An 18,593-nucleotide genomic window follows, 5' to 3' on the forward strand; every position below is an offset into this window, starting at 1 on the left:
GTATAACTGCAGCAGTGCCCAACATGACCATGTGTGTAAGTCTCCATCTGTGTGTGTCCTTGTGTCTCCTTGTACGTCTGTGTGTGTGTGTGTGTGTGTGTGTGTGTGTGTGTGTGTGTGTGTGTGTGTGTGTGTGTGTGTGTGTGTGTGTGTGTGTGTGTGTGTGTGTGTGCGTGTGTGTGTCCTTGAGTAACGCCCTGGGTCTTGAGTGTGTGTGTGTGTGTGTCCGTAGTTTGGCTTATGTAAAGCCCATCTGTGAGGACAGGCTGGCCGGTGTGGGACCCGTCATCTGTCTGAGGGACCTAGAGCCCCAGCTGCAGAACAACACAGACAAGACAGACGACACACACACACACACACACACACACACACACACACACACACACACACACACACATTCTGTATTCCATCATATCCACCACAGTTGGCCAACCACAGACACATATAAACACACTTTACAGGCCATCATATCCACCACAGACACTCAAAAGTAAGCTTTCAAGTCCATTACATCCCTTTCCTTAACTACTGTGAAATGAAATAATGTTGTTCCCCCTTCATTCTAAAAACATCTGTTACATCTGGGCATGTTGCATTAACATAGATGATCAATGATATACAGGTCAATAGGGTATTTTAAAGAATACATCTCTGAATCACACTGTATAATGTAGACCAAGTCATTTATTTCTACAAATGATGAACTGATGATGAAACTAATACTAACTAACACAAGAGCATTTATGCACTCTCCCGCTCAGTTGTGGCTAGTTAGCACAGTGATTTACAACTTGTACTATGGAGATGTCCCTTTGCTAAGCCTGAGTATTCCCTTGGAATTGCACTCATGACCTTGACATTGCCTGCAGCCTCCTACACCAGCTCGAGCGTGCATTCCAGATGCGCAGTTACTTTTCATTAAGCATTTCATTTTCATTTCATTCATCAAAACAGCCCCCCCCCCCCCCCCCAGTGAATACACTCACACTACTGCAACATACTTTAGAGGGCATCGATGTTGAGTGGGTAGTTAGAGGCACAACCGATCAATATCATGACTATTATATGCCGCTGATAGCGCAACTCATTGGAAACAAGTGGGAGTGTCAACGTTCCAGGTTTTTGTGATGAAATCGGAGTTGCACGGAGCACAAGTGGAAATAATACGGAGTGGTAGCGCGGCTTTGATGGGTATCCAGCAGGCTTAGGGGGGGAAACATGCTGTCCAAAGCTTTGCTCTAGCATAAATCCCTTCATTAGTGGGAGTCCCCTGAGAACCGATCCAGATGAGTTTCTCCCTAAATTATCAATGTTCTCTTAGTTAGTCCTCTGATCCCCAGACAGAGAGAGAAAGAGAGAGAGAGAGAGAGAGAGAGAGAGAGAGGAAAAAGAATGGTCACTGGAGAGAAAGAGGAAATTAATGAAAGAATGAAAAGAGTATGAGGGTAAAGGAGAGAGAGAGAGAAAGAGTGAGAGAGTCCATAAGCCAGTTAAACCAACAGCTGGAGGACACTGACCGAGCCAATAGCAGATGAGTAGACGGAGGAGAGAAAAGCCAGTGGTCGCCCCCCAGCAAGGTCACCTCTGTTATGATTTCAGCTCCTCCAGCACACAGTCAAAAGATGACCTCAGACACGTCCAGTAGTCTCAACCCCGGGGAATAACGTGTCCACCCCCGATGATGACAGCGATGTGGATGAGAGCAGGGGGCAGAGAGTCGGTCCAGACACACCACGCCCAGCTGCTGAGACCGGCGGCCATTACTCAGACCAGCCCACAGGACCTAAACAGCCCGCCAGCCATTAGCGTGACTCTCTCCCACACCACCGCCGCCATGAGATAAACTGTTTATGTCAGGCTTCGGCCAGCGTGCACCATGCACTCATGGTAATGGGTCCATGAAGGAGGAGGGGGGCTGTGGTGAGCTATTTTGCTGACTACAAGAGAAGCTGTCAGCTTTTAATGAAATAAATCCAGCGTGTTTAATTTAGCTGCTACACTTTCACAGACGGTTATGCAGCATTCACTCACTCAAAGATTTTAAAAAAATGACACCAGTATATGTAGTGCCATACTAACAGAGAAGTCTGGCAGCGATCACAAAGAGCACAGCTGTATTCTAATGGCTGTGTGGCTCTAAGGACTGCCTAAATCACTCTCTCTCTCTCCCCTTCTCTCTCTCACACACTCTTTCTCTCTCTACTTGGGTGACTGTTGTGATGCACATAGCACAGAGAGTAGCAGCCCAATCTACCTCTCTCTTTCTCTCTCTCTCTCTCTCTCTCTGCAGACACTCTTTCATCACTCTGACTCAGCCTAAATTTAGCAGCAGCATCTCAGACAGACGGTGATGTCACCTCTCAGCTGATGTGGTGCATGGCCCCAGCCAACCAATCAGAGCACATCAAAGGGAATACGGTTGGTGAGGGGGCGGAGGGCTTACTCTGCCTACCCTCTTCTCCGTGGCAACGCTGAAGAACTATAGTAGCAAGGTGAGGTTCACCGACTGTATCAGACTCCTAGAAGAACACTGGCACTATACAGCTCAGTTAATGAAAAATAAACAAAGCATTTGGCCATTTTCTGCCAACTGTGCTTGTGTTTGTTTGTTTTTGTTTTTGTGTTTGTGTTTGTGTGTGTGTGTGCTACATGTATCAACAGTAATAACAGTAATAAATACTCACATACACACACACAAAACATTCCACTTATGAATCCTATCTCTGACTTTGTGAATAAATTCCAATGACAGTTGGTATGAGAATGTGTGTGTGTGTGTGTGTGTGTGTGTGTGTGTGTGTGTGTGTGTGTGTGTGTACACTGTATGTGTTTGTGCCCTCGTCTGTGTAAGTGTTTGTGTCATTTACAAAGACGAGAGCACACACACAAACACAAATATGTTCACAAAAAAAACACACACACACACACACACACACACACACACTTACAATTCACTGTCATTGGCAATGACACACTGCTCACAGCATCAGCAGCAGGAGGAGCAGTGTGCCCACGCCTGACAGCTCTGCAGCCTTTTCCAGCAGATGCACACACAGCAGAGGGCAGAAGACACTAGAGTGGACATGTTTAGCGTCTGTACGGTACCTTCTGTGCAAGTGTCTAAAGGTATTAATGTGAACAAAGGCTAAATAGAGCTGTAATCGGGCCTTAAAAGTTAGGCCCGACAAGGGCCGAGCCCGACAGAAATCAGCCCGAGCCCGAGACTGACAGCTTTTTAAAAGCCCGAACCCGTTTACAGCCCGACATTATTCAAATGTCCGCACGCACGCACTTTTGGCTTTTGTCAAGAATGAGTCATTTATAAAAAAAATTGACATCATTTATTCATGACTAACGTAGGCTAGGCCACTTGGAAGTTGGAACAAAGAAATAAAATAGTCCTGTTACAGAAAGTCCTCTTTGCACTTTGCAAAGTTTGCAGGAACCCTCCCAGCCCCGACATTAATTAGTTCTTGCACCAGCTCTTCAAACCCCGGGCCATTTACGATATTAAAAGGCCTAATGTCTTTACAGCGAAAGCTGACACACTTGTTCTCCGTAACCATTTGTTTCACCTGGTCCTGGGCACTGGCAGGTGTGGACAAGCTTTGATGAACATGCCTTATCAGCGACCAATTCCCTGTCGTTCTGCAGAATGTTGCATCCTTTGGATTTCACATAGGCTAACCCACTGGCTCATTATTGTCATTATGTACATGCCAAAACTTTTCCACACCTCAGACTTTGCTTTCTTAGCTGGTGCAACTAAAAAGTAATCGCCAGAGGCCAGCCTCCGTTTCCCCTCCTCAGCATCCATTTTTGCATCTTTCTCGCAGATAATCGAAACGCATCACCTGACCGTTCATTTAGTCTACCGTACAAGCCGGAGTGCAAGCCCGAGCCCGGACCGAGTCAGCGTGAAATGATAGAAATTAAGCCTGAACCCGTTGGGTCCCTTCGGGTTCGGGCAAACATCTTCAGCTCTAAACTGGAAGGCATGAACAAGGCATGTCAAAATGAATGAATGACAAGGATTGAAGTCTATACACTGTGCATGCATGATCAATACGCATTGTAGTAGTATGGCTATGGATTGCTTTTATGACACACACACACACACACACATACAGTACAAACACACACACACACACACACACACACACACACACACACACACACACACACACACACACACACACACACACACACACACAGGGCCCTATCATGACATTCTAGTGCATCGTCACTCGTCAAAAGTCTATTCAAATTTAGTAGGATGTCCAGTTCATATTGGGAGGGGTTTCGTTCTCAAATGTGGAGCGCATGGCGTAACAAGGTGTTCCTAGGTCTTTTAATCAGTCATATGGGTGTGTTTGGGGCGTAACATCATTTTAAACCAATGAGAATGACATCTGTCATTCCCTTTAACGGCACAACGCGCGATATGTCAAATAAATGCATCGGTATTTTGGCATTCAACGGCGCATTTGAAGGAGGCTGCTTGCGAGACCGTATGGAATAGTCATTCTTAAACCATGCTTTACTAAAACCTAGCATAGCCTTCAGGCATTTGCACTCGTCTATTATTTGAACTCATTGGCAAAGTGAAACTAACTTCACCAAGGAGTCAGTCAACGACAAGACAGTTATATGCAGTTACTTTGACTATTGACTGACAATGGGTTACCATCGAAAACATAGGCTGGAAAAAGCAACACTTACCCTAATGTTGCTCAAATGACTGAATAAAACAACATTTATCCTGCAGAGGAGTTGCTTATATCTCGTGACAGTGCGTCTTCAGCTGTGCTCCATACGTGTCTCTCGCCTCTCCCCTAATCACTTTTAACCGTCATTACCAATTTGCAAATGATGGTGAATAACTACTCATCATGAGATGTACAGTATTTCGTAATATCTTTATTCTAATTATGTTTCCCATTGTAATCGTGCAATTTAATGCTTTGCATGGACGTGCGCTGGTGTGCGTTCATGAATGATAGAAGGATGGTGCGTGCACCTGCTAATATGACTGTTGACATGCGCTCTTAAAATAGCATATGAACAACTCGCCATTGACTTCTGACCAGGTTTAGGTGGTGTATGATAACGATTTTTAGACAATGCGCGAGTCCCCTCCCTAGGTTGTTAATTGCCACACCCCTGGGCGCAATGCTTAAAAAATAAACGTGCAAAATACCGAATTCAACTTTCCGCGGGTGAATAACGAGTATTACGCCATGCGCTGGTGACCCAAAATACAGCCCACACACACACACACACACACACACAAACACACGTACAGTACACACACACAATCATTCTCATACAACACACACATACATACTCACTCGCTCAGACATAGCTGTAACAACATCAGCAAAACACACCCATCAGCAGCACTTACACTTTATACTGTAAGTGAGCCGGAATCCAAAAATGTTAGCCCCTTATACAAGTACAATCAGACGTGACAAAACAGGAATCTTGTATCTTGAGATGTGAGTGAATCTAAGTGAGTGTGTCTGTGTGAGACTACGTAAGGGCCATCTACACACCACTTAGGTAGCCACTGTGACCGAGGACAAGTCCTGTCAGTGTGCAGATTTAAGTGCAATTTGCCACTAAAAGCTTCCCTTATTTACATACCATGCTATCTAAAATGTCTCCTTCACGCTTTCCAGACAAAGTGCCCTCACACAACCCCTCTCAACACATCTCTTGCTGGCTCTCTCTGGCAGACACTCACTCACTCGAGAGTCCAGCTGTGTATAAAGCCTGCCCTCGCAAGCCCCATCCTGCTGTTTAAAAACACCACTCAGGACGGTTGTTTATCCTGAAAGTAGAACTTCCACGCATTTGTTACGCCTTCGGAAGCCGCTTCCAGACGACCACTTTGCCTCTCAGCCACTCATGAGAGACCGAGGCACCTGCAGATTCCTGGGTGCAGCTTTGGCAGAGTGGGCAATCAGCGGCTGGCACAGAAGCCTTGTAATGAAAAAGACAGAAGGATGCTGTCGGGGGTGTATGTGTGTGTGTGTGTGGGGGGGGGGGTTTCAGATTGCTACACACGGCCGTGTTTGTTGATCTAATAAAAAACGCTGCATCCTGTCATTAAGTGAGGAAGTTGTTTGGGAGAGAAGAGCATGAAGAAGGATGGGCTACAATCCAAGGAGTTTTGTGGTGAAGTTATGAAGTTGTTTTTTAAAATTGTCATGCCTCATGACAAGTGTAGGTGTGAGCATGTGTGAGTTTGCCTGTCTGAACGTGTACATGCTTACGGAGGCTAGATTGGCCATTTAAGAGTACCTTAGGAGTCTTGATCTTAACATCAAGACAACCGCTAAACATCGGTCTCACTCGTTAAATCATTCTTGCTTTCAAAACTGCAATAGACTCCTTGTTTAGTAGGCACACACTAGAGAAGTGTGAGAGAGAAAAAGTAAGAGAGGGAGAGAAAAGAAAGAAAGAGAGAAGCAGCTGCCCCAGAGCCGGGAGTGAGATGACAGACACGGCAGCAACATCTGCGAGCATCTGGAAAAAACACAGATACACACACACACACACACACACACACACACACAAACACAGAAGCATGCCAATTACCCTGGCATAACTGTAGCAGTGGCACACAAGCATGAGGTTGGACAGGGAGACAGGGATGGGGGGGGGGGGACACTGCGGGGGCTGTTGGAGTGATGGAGGAGTCTTTCAGCTCCATAGTCAGAAGCTCTTGAGCGAGTCACTTTAAGATACCACGGTATACAGTGGCAACATAATGTGTACAATTGTGAGCCAGTTCACTGTCAAAGTAGTCAAGTCAAGTCAAGTCAAGTTTATTTATGTAGCACATTTTCTACACAAGGGTCATTCAAGGTGCTTTACATAAATACATAATATAGAGTAATATACAAAATATTTGTATATAGCATTAGGTTGTGTTTTGTCTTGTGTTAACACATGCATACTGTACACACCGTTTCGGTAAGGGGGGTTATTCATCCCAAGAAGAGCTACTGAAGCTGAGACAAGAAGTGGCGCTCAGTTAGGTCCTGAGCTCAGCCTAGTGGAGCTGAGTCTTCTGCAGGCTCCCATGCACTTCGCCCTGTGTGTGTGTGTGTGTGTGTGTGTGTGTGTGTGAGAGAGAGAGAGAGACAGAGAGAGAGAGAGAGAGAGAGAGAGAGAGAGAAAGTGTGTATGTGTGACTGTGTGTGTGGGTGTATGCATGTGTGTGTGTGTGTGTGAGTGTGTGTGCACGCGACTGTGTGTGCGTATGTATGTGTGTGTGCATGAGAGAGAGAGAGAGAGAGAGAGTTGGCCCTCTGGTGAATCCTCGGGGAAGCTCACTTTTCCCTTCTCCTGAAGCAGCAGATGATGATGTATTGTTTTGTGTCCAGGTGAGAATGAGCAGTGAGCAAGGGTGCTTAATTAAGAGGCAAACAGGTGCTCTGAGACACACAGTCATCTGTTTCGCTGGCTGTTTTGAGGCCGAAGGCATGGCATTCTATAAACAGCTCAGGGCAACACTGCTTGAAGCTTGCATCAGCAAAAAACTAAATTGGACTCATTCTGTTGTGCTGGTCTGTTGCTGTATGCTATACTGCTACAGTGGAGACATGTGGAACTGACTGTGGGTGGAGATAGATTGCTACAATGATGGTGGTAAGACACACAATATAGACCATCCTCACCAGACACACAACTACTCACCACAGAGGAGATGGAGTTCCGTTTCAGATTGAGCTCCATCAGCGAATCCAGACCTTGCAGCCCCTGCACCCTAGAAATGCGGTTCCCTGCCAAGTTTAGAACCCGCAGCTCCGACAAGTGAGACAAGTTCTCCATCTGAGAGATCTAGAAGAAATGCAGGTCAAGTTAGATCACTTTCACTTAGCATTTTTATTTCTCTTATTTTTTTACTTTTTTTAGGGTAGAGTGTCTAAAATATAGTCTATTTTTAATCAGAACACCCTAATCCATCATATTTGGTATGAGATGAAAGCCCTGTAGTGCCATAAACATATCAAAAACAATAACTAAAAGCATTTCTACCTACTATGCTTCTGTTACAAAAACAAAAACAGAGACCACCCTTGCCAAGACCGCTTTCATCAGTATTGATACTGGGCACACAGCCACTGTCTCCTGTATCCAATTCTAAAAATACTGAGATTGATGTCTTCTCTCCCATTTATGTTATCTGTTTTTACAGCTTGAGAGCAGTCACTGAAGACTGAATCACACACACACACACCACCCCACACATACACACACACACACACACTTACACACACACACCACCCCACACATACGCACACACACACACACACACACACACACACACACACACACACACACACACACACACACACACACTTACACACACACACCACCCCACACATACGCACACACATACACATACATACGCACACACAGAGACACACTGCAGGTGCGTCAATAGCACCTGTGGCTCTTAACCTTACATAAGGTCACCGTTTTGACACATTGCATGTGAAGAGGTGGTCATTAAGGAAACCCTTGTTTGCATTGGGACGGGCCCCTTTGTGTAAATGCATCACCGTTCAGTTCAGGTAATCCGCCCTTCCTACCCGAGAGGTTACAGAGTGCAAGACTTGGATGTCAGGTTGTGTGTGTTTGTATGTGTGTGTGTGTGTGTGTGTGTGTGTGTGCCTGTGTAAAACTGAGTGTGTGTACATGTGTTGATATATGCAAATACAAAGGTGTGTCTGTGAATGCTAGTGTGTGTGTGTCTGTGTTTGAATCTGCATCTGAGTGTGAATGAACATTGTGTGAATAATTTGTGAACAAAAGTGTTTTTATCTGTCTGAGGGTTGTGAATAACTGAGTGTGAAATTCTCCCTGTGTATGTGTGACAATACGTGTGCGTGAGTGTATTGTGTACAAGTGAGTCTAGGGTGTCAATGTGAGTGTACTCTATATGAGAGGGGAGCAGTAAGGCGGGGATCACATTGGTCAGTGGCAAGCGTAACGCAACGCTCAGACCATAATAAGTTTTATCTCGTTCCTACGCTCGCGTTGCGCTTTGAAACACTAGTGTTACGCCAGCACTGCCACCGTGCCGCTGCCAAACTATAGAGAACAATAGGAAACCTGCCGCTTGCCGCTGGTCAGTGTGATCCCTGCCTAATATGAATTTTTGCTCTGCTTTCACAGGGAAACTTGGGAAAGCACTGGGGGCATTGGAGTGCATATGGAGCCTTCACAGACAAACACTCCAGCTGTGCTCGGGCCAGGGGGGACGGCAAGAGGATGTCCTCCGAAGGTCAACTGGAGGTCAAAGCTAAAGGCCTCATTATGGGGCCGACAGTTCCAAAGCAGTCGTACAGATGTACTCTCATACAGTCTTCTTACCCAACCACGACTGTTACTGTCCTCTTTGTCTGTGTGAAAGCCAGATGTGTAATTCCAAGCACAAGGGTAAATAACATTAGGAGACACAAGCAAGGCAATGATGTCTCATTTTAACACAATCAGGCAAACCCTCAAAATAGTATTCATTCACAACACGTCAACATGTTTGTTTAAATAAAGAAAACACAATATACAAATAATCCTACAAAAGAGACGTAATAAGAAAATTTATGCGGTGTCTTTACCAGTACCATTATAAACAGCAGGGTCTTTTTAATGTCGTGTCTGTCCTCTGACACATCTTGCTACTCTATTCGAATGCCAGCTGGAGGTAGAGATTTGGTCATTACCCTGTCGGCCCAATGCAATAACATCTGCCTGTGCAGATAATCACAATTTGTCCTTAGACATGAAAATATGGCTAAGTATAAGTATTAAGTATATATACTCTTTTGATCCCGTGAGGGAAATTTGGTCTATGCATTTATCCCAATCCGTGAATTAGTGAAACACACTCAGCACACAGTGAACACACAGTGAGGTGAAGCACACACTAACCTCGGCGCAGTGAGCTGCCTGCAACAACAGCGGCGCTCGGGGAGCAGTGAGGGGTTAGGTGCCTTGCTCAAGGGCACTTCAGTCGTGCCTACTGGTCGGCGTTCGAACCGGCAACCCTCCGGTAACAAGTCCGAATCGCTAACCAGTAGGCCACGGCTGCCAAAGGCTATCACCTGGCCAGACAGCTTATGTCATGCCATCTGAGTTCTTTCTGTTTTCTGAGCGTTATTTTATTAGGACAGTCCAAAATATTCTTGCGCTACCTAATTAGTATTTTCCCAATTTCCATATACCACTGCATGTTCCATGACTTGCAACCTCTTAGCACTATTTCTTGAGAGTATATTCTCTGACATTTTAGATGAACATCTAGTTGATCATTTTACATTGCAGTATTTTACACACTATACATTAAATACCAAGTGACTTCCAAGTATTTTTTCTGTGCCACACCACCGTGCTGGAGTGACTGTGCTACTGCACATAACAGAACAAACCACTAGTCACCACTGGTGTGTTGTATGCTCACTGCTATACACCTGCACTTGTCCTTCTGTGAAAGAGAGAGAGTGAGTCACACAAGACTCTACCCATGGTTCCATTCTCCACCAGCCTTTCCCCCCATCACAGGCAGGCTACACTGGGCACGAAACTAAAGCGTTCCGTTCGCGTTGCATCTGCCGCGTTACGTCTGACAATTAGCTGCAACTATAATCAATAGAACTGGCTACACCAAACGTGATTGCGGCACGTTCGTATGTTCGTACGTTCGTACGTTCGTTCGTTCGTTAGGCCAGTCTTCTAAAACTATTTTTACGATACGCGAACCGAGCGCTTCAGTTGCCCACCCCGTGTAGCCTCCCTGTCACCCATAATCTGCTTTTGCAGTATGGATGCTACGACCAACCTGACCTATGGCAAAGTTTAGGTAGTTTTGCTGAATCCGTGGTAACCTCTGTGATGCACCTGCACCCACAGTAACAGGAGTAAAGGTGAACCAAACTGCATTTAAAAAGTTATTTCTGTGGGAACTGTGCACAGACCTCACACCCAGAGGAGGAATGGCCCTTTTCACCACAGAGAGTGGCGCAGTCTGGTCCTGTGACAGCCCCAGAATGAGATGTCCCCCGGCCGGCTCCAAAAGAACAGCGCAACAGTCTGGTGGGAACAGCTTGGTGGACGGCCTACTGGGACGCCTGTTCTGCGGTCTCTCAACACCCCCTCTTGATGCCACTCTTGGGCGTTGTTGCTGTTAGCACCATACCCACCCAAGTCAGGCAATCTCTCCTTCCCCCTGCAGTCACCTAGTGAAATGGACACAGCCAAAATGAGACCAGTTCTATCACTTCCCTTTGTTTAGCTTTGTGGTTGTCCGGTTTAGATTCAGTGAGGCATGTCCAAGCTCCAGCTATGTGTGTGTGTGTGTGTGTGTGTGTGTGGAGCCACTCCAGCCCTAACAGCATTAGTGCAGAGCCCTCCTCCATCTCCATGTGCTCCACCAACCCCTCGGCACACCTCCAACCCAGATCTGGCCCACCTGCCTCTCACCCCCACCTGATCCCCAGGTTGTGTGAAAGGGAGAGCCCGAGTCAGGTGCACTCCTGCTGGGCCTGAGCCGCAGTGAGCCGGGGGACAGGTGGTCCCTCCTCCAGCTCCCAGACAGATCCAGTTCCAGCACCCTCAGGCCCTCCGCCCCACCCCTGCTCCAGCGGTGTTGCTGTTGGCGTGGTGATGGGGGCAAAGGGACGAGGGGAGACAAACACATGATGTTTTGACTATTGATGGAGGGAGGGAGAAAGAAGAGTGAGGTAATGTTCCTCTCTTGCTCTCTCTCACTCTTTTACACACAGACACACACACACACACACACAGACACAAACACAGACACACACACACACACACACACACACACACACACACAGACACACACACACACAGGGCCATCTCTGTGTTCAGGTACATCTCATAATGAACTCGAATGAACTTACAGAAACGTAAACAGTCCAAACATAACCTTTCACTGGATCTCAGTATTTGCTACTGTGTTCATACAAAATACTGTATATTCTATTATCACACTTGCTACGCCACTCAGAGGCTTTGAAAAAACACACTACTGTAGTTTTGGCTGCCGGCCATTTGCACTGACCACTGCAGAATCTTAAATTTCCACCAGCTGTTCTTTGTTTGTGTTGGACTCAAACTAATTTGTATTTCGCCTTCGGAAGAAGCGTCTGCTTAGTGACTGGAAATGAATGGATTCGCCTCGCTTTTTCTCACATGCACATCTGCTTGTCTATCTCTCTGTTTCTCTCTCTCTCTCTCTCTCTCGCTCTCACCCACACACACACACACTCACTTACTCACACATGCACCCTCAACCAGTCATCCCGAAGCAGTGTGTTTTTTAATAAATTGTTCACTCAGATGAGAAAACCATTCAGTTCTCCTCAAGTTCTTCAATATCCTTTGATCCACTGACTGATCAACAGTTTCACCCTAACCTCAACCTACCCCACCCATCTCTTTCACACTCCAACAATCTCTCATCAAATCAGATTGGAAAATTGTACCGAAAAAAATAAAAAAGTTTTTTTACAGGCTTAAGTTACAAATTGCTGTGGTGTGGCTTCCGTTGGGGCAGGTCAAGGCATCCCAAATATGCCACAGTGGTTATCTCCATTATCACTTAATTCAGCAGGCATTCTTGGCTGACCAGGGCTATCGGATGAACACCCAAATGCCTCTGTTTATGGTTTATTTATGGCCTTAGGGCAGGATGCTTAACACCTGGAAAGCAAATTGACATCTGAATCCATGTTGCCTTATTAATAATGCAATTTAAGGAAGTAAACAAGGTATGAAAGTGTCTCTCTCTCTCTCTCTCTCTCTCTCTCTCTAAAGTCTCTCTCTCTCTCTCTTTCCCTCCTCTGCTCTGACTCTCCATGTTGGCACTTTCTGTTTCTCTGACTGAACCATATTCTACAAACTCCAGAACAGAACTAGATATTTTGATAATTTGAGAGGGCCAATGCTACACTCAGTCATTCCAATCAGCATTCTCCCCCTCAAAGCTACAGTTCCGTGTCGGTTTATGTTTTCTATTTGTGGTCTTCTTTGCACCAGGCTAAAGCTCCTGGGAGAGAGTAAGCCTTTCAAGTGGAGAAGAAAGGAGGATGAATGAGAGAGAGAGAGAGAGAACAAGAGAGAAAGACAGACTAAAAATAGACACAACAGAAATAGATGGAGAGTACACAAAAAAGCAAGATCCCAGAAATGAACAGTGAGGTTGACAACAATCAATTAAAGGAGAGGGAAATGCATTGAAAGTCCAGTAAGTTGAGTGATTGCAAACTAAACCCCAGTGACGTTTGGGCAGTGATATCAAAGCTCATACTCAACATAAATGGGTATCACCACAATGAGGAAGGCAGTAAAAAGAGAAAAGGGGTCATGTACTGCCACTAATGAGTAAGTGATAGGAAGCTAACTCAGGGCATGGCTTTGAGTGGGTGAGATGCTGATAAGACTTTGGCTTTCACTCTTTTTATCTCACCATTTCACATTTCTCATGCTTCACTTTAATAATCCGTCTTTACACTGCTGCAACAGCAACCGCCAGAAAACAGAAAAACAGACCAAAACAGAAATGTTCGAAAGGCTTTCAGACGCTCTCCGCTGGCCACTAATTCTACCACAGGTAATGATAAACAGCACCTCTGTCAACAAGCACGCTGCACGTCAATCAAAAACCCAGCAGCGCACCTCAGAGCTCGGCGCTGAACCTTCATGGGACGAGTTGAATTACACACTTGTCATTCTCCATGGCGGAGGTCTGAGAGCCGTCTCTGTGTGAAAACCATAAATGTAATCATCTGGTCTGGGCTTAAAAGGCTTCCCACTGAGTATGGGGTTTTGCAGATGGATATGCTTACATCTTTACCATAAGTTTCTTTCGTGACAGTAAGGTATTCTGGGAAAGATCCAAACAACCATGGGGAGTAGTGAGAGAGAGAGTGAAAGAGAGAGAGAGAGAGAGAAAGAGAGAAAGGAAGAGAGAGAAACAGAGAGGAGAAACAGACAGAGGTAAAGAGAGGAGTCACTGAAGAAGAGAAGATAATGGAGGGATATCAAAGAGATAGAGGACAGAGTAGAAAACAAAACAGATCAATAATAAGAGATAGAATAGAAAGAGCTTTGAGAAAGAAAAAAAGAAAGAAAGAAAGAAAGAAAGATGTGATAAAAAACATGATAAAAAAGATTCCAAATGATATTATTAGACAATAAATAGAGCAAAAATAGACAGACAGGGGACATGAAGGCCAAACAGTGGGGGTGTGCACTGCCAGAGCCTGGGCCTCCTCTCATTGTGCATTCTGTTCCATGCCAGCCCTGAGTGGAGTCGGCTGGCACCCGATACCCGCGGCCTCCATTTCGGGTCTGCTTAGAACGGAGCCCCTGCGGTTCACAGCATGTCGCTGCCAGGGACGGCATCGGGCACTAGGCCCATCAGGCCACCTCACCACACGCACCCATGAGAGAGAAACCAGGGTTTTTTTCTGGAACTGAACAGGCGCCTTGCCGGGGGCGTGGGGGACATGGGCGAGTGACGTAGGCCTGCCTCAACAAACAGGCAGTGAGGGGGAGGTGGTGGCACCCACAGTGAAACTAGCACTGGGACTTATGGCTCTTTTCCAGTACGGACCGGGGCTGGCCTAAGGCTTTTCCCAGGTCTTAAACACCGGTGCGTGGGCTCGGTGTTGTGTTTCCATAAGGAGCTGTAACATCGGGGACATTAGCTGGAAACTTCTAAACAGTGCGCGCATACGTCAAATTAATTACAAGGACATTTAAACAAGTCATAACATTGTAAGAACCTGTATCCTTAATTATTTTGCAAAGTTTTTACATATATGTAGATCATTTTTTCCCACAAAAATAAGCAAAGTCACTGTGTTGCTAGGCAACCCTAAACAAATGCCACCGGTCTATTTTTACATTTCTTCGGTTTTATTGTTGCGTCGTATTCCATTCCAAGGGTCCTTGGTTCACTGCCCTGCCCTACTCTAGGGACGACCTGAGGCCGTCTGGGCCGCAGCCCCAGTCCGGCCTCAAACATGGAAATATAAAAAGCCCGAGGCTTTACCCAATAGTGGAAAAGGGGCAATAGTCAGCTCATATCCAGCAATTAGTGTTTGTGTGTGTGTGTGTGTGTGTGTCAGACAGAAAGAAAGAGACTTATAAAGTGGGTAGCAGGAGTAAATGACCACATAATGTATTTCACCCATGAATGAACAAGTGTTCAAGGAAAGAGAGAAAAGAAACTGTACCTGATTATTGTGCATGTCCAGGACATCAAGTTTGGCAAGGTTATCCAGGTGGCATATTCGTTGAATCCTGAAAAACATTTTATTGGATATTATAGTTACGTAACTATTTTTGCCATCAGAGGGACTTCTGTAGACTCTACATAAAACATTTCATCCATGCGATGACTCTAAATCAGTCAGGACGTACTCTGTTAGACTGGTGGCCCTGGTCAGTACTGGACTTATTAGTGATTGCCTGAGTGATACCCAACTAAAAAAGCACCTGTGGTATGCTTTGAATCCAGGGCCCCCTTGAGGGGGAAAATGTCACTCTAAAGCGCTCTGCAAATAGACGCTGCAGCCACGCACATCAGGGTGGGTTGTATTGAAAACAATGAAATCCAATGTAATCAAATGTTGAAAGAGGAGTGCATTGCACTCATGTTGGCACCCAATGGCGGAGCGCTTAAAAGAGACAGGAACAATGACAGACATTAGTCACCAGACCCCTGCTGTTCACAGGGTGATTTGTGACTTTAATTTTCTCCAAAAAGGTCATTTGTCAGGCAAGGGACATTTTTAGGTGCACCAACAGATGGGAACCCTAGTCCCTGACTACTTTGTGTGGTTCAGAGTGAAATTGAGTTTAAAATGTAGATTCAAGTGTTCTGCTGATTCAACCACACTCAGAACCACTGCAGTACATTGAAGTGCATTAACATGGTCTATTATCAATATAAATGCATTCAAATGCTGCAGTCAAAATTATGCACAAATGATGTTATAGACACTTCATATTTTATAGTCACACATTCTATCTTCCTCACTCTCTACTTCTCACGCTCACACACACACACACACACAAACACACACACACACACCTGTTTTTCCCCAGCATGAGTACCCTAAGCGACACAAGACAGGCGATGCCAGTGAGGTCGGAGATGTGGTTGTCGTACAGGTCCAGGAAAACCAGACGTCTCAGCGACTCCAGGCTGTGAACACGGGTCAGCAGGTTGTGCTGGAGATTCAGTAGTCGCAACTTCTCCAGACCAACCACCGGGGGGCACTCTACCAGTCCACGCCTTATAGTAGGGAGAAAAACGCCCTGTGCTTTTAAATAATTACAAGAAAATGCTGGCACCATATTAAAGTGTAATACTTTTACATCTATTCCGCTGCTCTGGCATAAGCCAACCATGAATCTTCAGATTCTGCACATGTGCACACATCTGTTTATCTGTGCTTCAGCACATGTTGCTGCCCTGTAATAGGTCATTATTGCCACCTGCTGGCTAAAACTATTAATTACAAATTTGACATATTATGACCTTTTCATGTGACATTCAGAAATGCGTGTCTCCCCTGCATAACAAAACGTTTGGCATCAGCCAAATCACTTAGCCCCGCAGGGGAGAGATTTCTGGAGCTCACCTGTCCAAATCCAGACGTTCCGTTCCACAGTCATCACGGGATCGGAAAGCGATGGGGAAGCCAGGCAGGGAGCTGTCCAATGCTGCGGCTGCCGTCGACTCTCCTGGCAGAGATGCATATCTTTCTGTGAGCAGTGCTCACAGCAAGCAAACACTATTTTCAGTAACATGGCAGGGCCCAAGTATGGAAGCTGAATACTGACTAAATCCTTCAGCTCAGCATACAGTTTCCTTGTACTGTGATACAGTGACAGATGGAAACACAGAACACAGACGCTCTTCGTGACCAGCACACAAATGAGATGCTTTGATATCTTCATAGTGCAGTCCTTGGCTCTGCTTTGGGATATTTTCGAAAAGAAAGCAAGTTTTTGATATCCAAGGAGAAGAAAAGAAGCAAATCACAAGCTAATCACATAGTGATGAAACCCATAAATGGGGTGGAGGATGAGTCTCTGCCTTTGTTAATGCATGCCCAGAATGCTTGATATTGCACTGTGTAACGCTGTTGATCGGGTATAGTAGGACCCTTTTAGCTGTTCTTTAACTAACTGGAGACCGTGTAAGTGTTAAACGGGGTTATATTATTTCATCGTGTTGCTTTTTAGATGATATATGAGGCAACTTTTGAGCAATGTTGCAGGGAAATCAGATAACCATGTGTTCCTAAGTTCTCAAGAAACTTGAGGTTGGTGTGAGAGAGGGGCCTTACCTGAAGCCTGATGGTGTGAAAGGGGGTTCTGTGAGTGTGAGTGTGAGGCCCCAGCGCTGCGAGTGTGGCGTTGGGGCTTAGCTCGGACAGACTGGCACCCCTGGTCCCATGTGGGATGACCGGGGCCTGCGGCTCGAGGGGCGGGCAGATGGCGCTCAGGACTCCTCTGCTCATTGACAAATGCCAGCAAAGGGGCATGCAGAGGCCTCTTGCCAGCCTGGGCAAGATGGCGGAGGTCTGAAGCGCAGCATATTGAATGGAAGGACCATGTAATGAAGAGGTAGACAGAGAAAATGTAAAGTAAACTGAAAGTAAAAATGATACATCATGAGTGAAAGTGTGAATAATGTATGTCACTGACACATACTTATCAATTTAGAAATGCATATCACAGTATGTGACTCTGGGAATACCTGTTCTTGGTGGCATACCTAATCTTGGTGGGGTTTTCTTCAGTGAGTCCATGCAAATATTTTTGGTTAGTTCATGGCATGCTTGTAAGTCAAACTGTGGAAGCAAATTTGTCTGGGTGTGAGCAATATGTGTGTCATTACTTTTTGGGCTTTCGTGCCTTTGTGCCAAGAGGTAAAATGTAGAGGTTTATTAAAAATAGATAGAAATAAGCCTTAACATAACATTATTTTTAAATACTGAGGTGTGCAGTCAGTATACTCACTGTTTTTTGAACATCTCTGTCAGGTATCAGAGATTTCACTGCAGCAAGGTGCAATTTATAGCTATTAACCTATTAAAGTATAGAGAGGGGGGAAACAAGTTAGAGCAATAAAGACTAATGTCTTTCTCATTTGTATTCACCACTTCTCTCCACTCAGCTGAGTTCAGCTCAACTGTCACATTAGTCTTTCACTTAATAGCATAATAGACACTTGAATTGACCGAGCTTGTCGTAACATTTTGTGGTGAATGATATTTCACAAGCACAGACGTTAACAAAAACAAGGAGGAACTTAAGTTCTGTTTATTTTAACGTTTCCCTGTTTACTTATTTGGAAGCTGCGTCATCTTACTGTGGGCATGAAGAACGGTCTTCCGTTGTTGCTGTGATGTTTGTGTGAGCGCATGCTGACCGAATGATGACCAGCGACACTAGTCACGAATCCAGTTATACCAGCACAAATGTGAATTATAGTCTTACTTTAGTTTACTTAGTATCACTTCCTTCGCGTC

The 18,593-nt window shown here is 45.4% G+C and overlaps 1 protein-coding gene across 1 annotated transcript in view; it reads right to left on the minus strand.

The window, feature by feature from the left end:
• The window catches only part of lrrc49 (leucine rich repeat containing 49), a 51,742-nt gene extending 33,972 nt beyond the window's left edge, over positions 1-17,770 (minus strand). Inside the window, exons 1-6 of the mRNA XM_076286600.1 lie at positions 17,767-17,770; positions 17,406-17,642; positions 16,695-16,818; positions 16,142-16,345; positions 15,282-15,348; positions 7,711-7,854 (exon numbers count right to left, since the gene is read on the minus strand). Coding sequence (XP_076142715.1) covers positions 7,711-7,854; positions 15,282-15,348; positions 16,142-16,345; positions 16,695-16,818; positions 17,406-17,642; positions 17,767-17,770 — 780 coding nt within the window. The remainder of the gene's footprint in view (positions 1-7,710; positions 7,855-15,281; positions 15,349-16,141; positions 16,346-16,694; positions 16,819-17,405; positions 17,643-17,766) is intronic.
• Positions 17,771-18,593: the final 823 nt, after the last annotated feature.

The sequence above is a fragment of the Alosa pseudoharengus genome, unplaced genomic scaffold (genome assembly GCF_046254945.1).
Source record: "Alosa pseudoharengus isolate Yale_2024_CS ecotype anadromous, Long Island Sound unplaced genomic scaffold, YU_APseudo_1.1 YU_APseudo_1.1_scf_16, whole genome shotgun sequence".
Lineage (NCBI taxonomy): Eukaryota > Metazoa > Chordata > Actinopteri > Clupeiformes > Clupeidae > Alosa > Alosa pseudoharengus.